The sequence below is a fragment of the Tiliqua scincoides genome, chromosome 3, assembly GCF_035046505.1.
Source record: "Tiliqua scincoides isolate rTilSci1 chromosome 3, rTilSci1.hap2, whole genome shotgun sequence".
Classification (NCBI taxonomy): domain Eukaryota; kingdom Metazoa; phylum Chordata; class Lepidosauria; order Squamata; family Scincidae; genus Tiliqua; species Tiliqua scincoides.
Genome location: NC_089823.1, coordinates 162,535,268 through 162,541,267, shown reverse-complemented (window position 1 = coordinate 162,541,267; position 6,000 = coordinate 162,535,268). Strand labels below are relative to the sequence as shown.

Sequence of the window (6,000 nt, the reverse complement as noted above, 5' to 3'; positions counted from 1 at the left end):
GGGGTGGGGTTACTCACCATGAACTTTCAAGTTGCATTTTAATCCCATGGACTCTCAGTTTATACCCAGTAAATAATTCTAAAGTTTGAAAATTTTTTATTTACCTTTTATATTAATTGTAATGCAAAAAGGAGCTTTAGCCAGCATAATTCTGCAGTCCATGCATTATAGGTCAAGGAGCTGCATGTGGTTCATAAGCTGTGGTTTGGCCACCCCTGCCCTATGTGGAGATGAAACTTTCTTTGCTGTTGCCTGTAACAACAAATATATGTAACAGTTTTTGCCTGTCTCTTGTTCTGTACTAGTTGTCAATCTGAGTAAACTGGGCTATTGGATCTAGACTTTCCTCTCATTCAGCGGTTGCCAAACTGTATGTCCGGGACCCACCTGTGGGTTATTAGCCATTTTTTTGGTTGGTTGTGAAACTGACAAGGCAGATTAGGCTATGTGCATCAGGGGTTAAGCAACCTGCTACTTGGGTACTTGGGGGGAACATTGCTGCCTAATCACCAATATAGCCACAGAGGTTTGAGTGGCTGGTAAACTTTTTTTGGTTGCTTCTGTTACTAAAAGGTTTGGGAACTACTTCTCTAATTTCTTGGTTTCTTCACTGTTCTGTATTCCATATTTTTAAAATTCTTCTGCTGACCGAATGAGATATTAACTGGTCCTCCTGCTTAATTAGGGATCTCCATGTTAGAGATCTGTTTAGTTATGATAAAGCCATGATCATCGATATGAGAAAATTAACTTTTTTGTGAGCCTTTGTGCACTACTTGCTAAAAATGAAACGTTGCTCTAAAAATGCTGCTGCTGCTGCTGCTTGAGCAAGAACAAAAGTGTTATTTTTTTAAAGGAGAGAAGTTCTACTGCTGCGACCAAAACATAGGTAAACTCCTTCTCCCTTCTGCAGCAGATCAAGGATTTTTGCAGGTGGCTAGGTTTGGGGCCCTTAATTACAAGTGGAGAGAGCTTCAAAGAAGGTGCCGGAACAATAGAATAGAAGTAATAAAATGAGTAGGAGACTGAATGTGAAAGGGGTGGGAGGACAATGAGCAGCTTTGTAGGAGACAAGCTGATGATCAGAGAGAGGGAAGTCCATAGCAGAAAGGTAAGAAGCAGATGTTTTCGGTACAGACAAGATCAAGACAGCCATTTATGCCTTGCTTGTTCATACTAATATATATGCAGAGCAGCTTGCAATAGTTAAAAACAATGGGTTGCATCCAAAATGCAAGATTGCCCTTCTCTGTTTGTGGGGGATTCTCTCCTCCTGCTACTGCCTGCCACATCACATACTATTCTGTTCCTGAGAGTCCCCTGACCCTCAAGAGAGACTTTTCAGAGATACTGGCAGCTTTAGTGGGATGGGTAGGAAAGTCTGCTTCTGTGAGCTTTTTTTGTCCTTGTGCTACTTGGAACACAACCAAATGATGATAAAAAAAACATAGTGTAGACAGTCCAAACAATAAAACAGTTGTAAAGCAGTAGTGGGTAAAACATGTTTTAAAATTGCTCTGTTAAGTGACTGTATAGAGACCTTGTGCTACTTTGTCATGAATGTGTGGTTTACACCTGGTACTGTGTTAAGTATTGTTTCATCTTTTGTCTTCCAGGTCACCGTTTATCTGGATGTTCAGGACTAAGAAGTCATTACCTTTTAGAACATAATCTTCTAAGATGTGTAATAAATGACAAGGCAATATATAAATATAATCTATGAAAGAAGTGGATACTTGCGGAGAGACAGCACTTCTGAATGCCATACTATTCAAAGTAAATGTCTTTCAGTTGTTTATATTCTATGACATTCCATAGCAGAGAAAATTTCAGAGTCATACAACTGTGCTCTATGCTGCAAGCTTGCACTGATGCTATGGCAGTGTAACAAATGATGTAATGAATGATTCTTGAGGAAAAGCAGGGCACTGTCTGAAGCTTGTGTGTCAGGATGATCTTTGGAGAAACAACATTATTTGCCTGTGGTCTTTGGCAGTATTGTCTGTCGCCTGGAGAGGATATGAAGATAAAGCATTCTAGATACTTGTTATGAAAAGTCTAAAAAACCCAGATGTATACAACTGTCTTATAAATACTTGGAAGAAAAGCACCTCAAGGGATCATTGTTGAGTATTTTTGTTTTGACACATGGAGAAATGACTGAATGCACAAAACCTTGGGAGAGGAGTACATGTATTCCTGCTTCTGTGGAGTATCTTAACATAAAATATGACATTAAGAAAAACTTCAAAAGCAATGCTGTACAGAACCACTTATATAAATCATATGATTCTTTTGTAAAGAAGAACACATGTTTAGAAACTGGAATTCCGACTTTGCTGGAAGAAGCCATGTATGGTGAAATTCAATTAAAAATGGATGGATCTAATGTAGAGTTGAAGCCATTAAGAAGTCAGTCCTCAGTAAATAAAACTGATATGGAGGGTGCTGGTTTTCATTATGCTAAAGAGGAAAATGACATCTCAGAAACGTTGTGTGCTTTGCACAAGAGCTTCATTTGTCATGACTGTCTACGGGCAGTACAGGCTTATAATGATTACACCAATGATTCCAGAACCTGCACTTGTAAATTAATGGAACTTCCAGCTACTTGTGTGAATAAAACTGGACAACAATTGTGCAATACTTATTGCAGTACTTCAAGGGATAGCTATCTGTGTTTTAAAGGAGCAACCCAGAAGCTTAATGAACCATGCACAGGTCACAATTTCTCTAGTGGTAATTTTACTGGAAGAATGCCTTCAAAGCCCTCTCTGAGCCATTTTGAAAACTGCAGTGAAAGTTATGGTGAAGAGATGGAAGAGGATTTTTATCGAAGTAAGAAGGAGCGCTCCACCTTATTAATCAGGAGATTCTGCAAAAATGATAGAGAGGTTAAGAAATCAATCTATACTGGGACAAGAGCAATTGTTAGGACTATCCCATCAGGGCACATAGGAGCTGTTGCTTGGAATTGTGTTGACCAAAGAAGAACCCAAAACGAGTTAAGGCACTGTAAGGTTGCATCAGAACAGCTAACAATATTTCGAGCTTCAATAAGCCAAGCATTATGTTCGTACCTTCTTCATTCTATATGGCATGGGGTAAGACTATTTTATAATTTTCTTTAAGACTGATACATTTCTGAACATGGTGATGAAAATCCAGAATTGTCAATATTCTTTGTAGAAGAGATACATTAATTTACCTAAGGTAGCATCAAGATCATTGTGCTGGCACAAGCAACATTCCTCATCTGTTCCTCCTTATTGAAGCTCTGAACCCACTCAGAAACAGCTACTGAGTGCAGGAGGCTTCAGATTCAAAAGTACTTAAGACTATGTCTTTTAACACTATTGCTGAATATAATAATGAAATGTACTGCTCTTTTACTGTCTCAGGGTCACAAATACCAATAACTCCTGCTGCGGGTGTTTGATGGTGCTGAGTTATTGTCAACAAGACATTTTTTTCCTGTCCTTTGTTGTTAATGGTGTTTTACTAGCCATAGTTGTTGGATGGGTTAGATAATATCTGATAATGGTATTATATGCAGAAGCATGACATGAACAAACTTTACTGCTGCAAGTTTACAAGCTTGTCTTCTGCAAATGTCAAAAAATGAAGGTGCAGCTTCCTGTCTCCCATACTGGCCCACCATCTGCCTCTGAAAAGTCCACAAAAGTAGGAGAAAACCAAATACTTTTCTCCAGCTTTTCCTCCCTTGACTGCTTCTGAGTCTAGAGCAGGGGTGCTCAATACGTCGATCGCGATCCACTGGTCGATCCGAAGGCAAAATGAGTCGATCGCAGGCTTCTCTCCCTTCCACGCATCCCTGGGAGTGAGCCCCGTCCTGGGAGTGACGCATCCCTGGGATTGAGCTTCTGTCCACGCATCCCTGGGAGTGAGCCCCATTGACTCTACTGAGGCTGACTCGTGAGTAGTCCTGGAGAGGAGCCGCTGGCAGGCTTCTCTCCCGACCACGCATCCCTGGGAGTGAGCCCCATTGACTCTACTGGGGCTGACTTACCTTTCCCCTGTTCTTACACTGGTATGTATGGAGATCTGCCCCTCCCCCCAACTTCCATCTGTTGGTTCTGTGTGCAAGGGGTTTTGCACTGGTCTTGCTGTGATGTCTATATAGAGATCTTCCCTTCCCCACACCTTTCCCCTGTTTTTGCACTGGTCTGTATAGAGATCTGCTCCCCCACCCACTTGTATTGGAATCGAGGAAGATCTGGTGAGGAGGTAGATGTGGTGTCAGCAGTGGCCCCTTTAAGGGTAAGGCCTGGGCATCCAGCAGAGTGTGCTGCACAGCTGCAGCCACTTGAAGGCAATAGGGCCCTCAGGGATATAAGAGCACCTGAGGCAGGAAGGGCTCCACTTATTTATGTGAGTCAACCTTTTCCTACATGAAGATCATTAAGTCCACCATGACTGATGAACATTTGGAAATGTGCTTGAGGCTGGCTGTCAGCAGCTACTGTCCGGACTATGCATCCTTGGCTGATTCACTTCAGTGCAAGTCATCAAAGTAAACTCAAGTAATTACAAAAAATGTTTATAGTTAATTATGTTGTGTTGTGCAATATTGGCTCATGCGGTTATGCAAGGTACACAAACATACATTGTACACATAAATGTTATATGTTATGATGGCATGAACATTGTAAAAAAACTCTGGTAGATCTCCGGGCCTTGCTGGGTTTCAAAGTAGCTCTCAAGCCAAAAAAGTGTGAGCACCCCTGGCCTAGAGGCAACATGTAGCTATCTGCAGCCAATGATTGGTTTTGTCTTCCATGGACTTGTCTTATTCCCTTTTTAAAGACTTCTTGTCTAGTACAGGTAGTCACCACTAAATTTTCAGCCATTAATTCATAAATTAATCACCCACTGTGTGATGAAGTACTTCCTTTTGCCTGTCCAGAATTTCCTTCTAGTGTTTTTCATTGGGGGTGACCCTGGGTTCTAGTGATATGAGTATGGGAGAAAAACCTCTCTTGGTGCTCTGTGTCCATACCACACTGGTTGTCCCTGTGATAGGATGACAAATCCTGAGGTATAGTTTTGCATGGTTGCTCATTTAACTTTCTATTTTTCCAACAAGGCAATATTGCTTCTGGATGCCAAATTACCCTAAATGCATGCTGAAAAGTAATACTTATGTATTGAAAACAGACATGGGTTGTGTAATTCTGCTTGAGCGAAGTGAGCCACAGTGGGACTTTAAATTGTAGACATTATGCTATTTCAGATTTTGATTACACTAAAGTGATGTCCCCAAAGTTGGCCCAGCTCAATAGGCAATACATTTCAATTGGGAAAACTATGTGGACGAAACATAGATCTTCCACCTTACTCTAAACATTAGGATAACAAGAATTTTGCAGGTATGACCTACCTGTAGTTTTCCCAGAGGCAAAGCATTCTGTTATGTTAAAAAGCAGAGAAAATTAGAGAAAATCACTGAAGAGGAAATACAATAGCCCTCCTACCCCCCCAGCATAAAAAGATGCACTTCCCCTATCTCCTGCTGAATTAGTTTTGCTTAGTGCATCAAATAGCTGGAGACATCCCCTGATGTCCCTGATTAAGGCAAGAGGAAAGTAACTTTGCAGTTTACTGCATAGCAGATTGCTTCAGGCACCATGGTATCATATGCTAGAGTTAGTTTCTTTTTGGACATTCTTCAGAAACATACCAGTTGCAGGCATTTGCAGAATGTCTTCTACAAGTATTAAGTGCTTGCACTTAGTTTTGATAATTGGTTAACAGGGACGACTTGGCCCTCAAGTGAGCTGATGCTTTCTTATTCTTCTCTGTGTTGGAATTGCACAGGCCGCTTGGAATTCAAAGGATGGCTTTTGATTATAAACAAAAAACTTCCAGACTGACCTGTCTAGTGAAGACAACCATACTATGTCCCATCTAATATACGTGCTATTTTCTCATAGTGGTTTGTACTACTATTTGTGCATAATGTGTGGTTATTGCTGTTTT

The 6,000-nt window shown here is 40.8% G+C and overlaps 1 protein-coding gene across 1 annotated transcript in view; it reads left to right on the top strand.

Moving 5' to 3' along the window:
• The first annotated feature begins 2,156 nt into the window (after positions 1-2,156).
• PLCE1 (phospholipase C epsilon 1) overlaps positions 2,157-6,000 on the top strand; it is a 148,629-nt gene continuing 144,785 nt past the window's right edge. The window contains exon 1 of the mRNA XM_066619359.1: positions 2,157-3,104. Within this exon, the coding sequence (XP_066475456.1) occupies positions 2,157-3,104 (948 nt within the window). The remainder of the gene's footprint in view (positions 3,105-6,000) is intronic.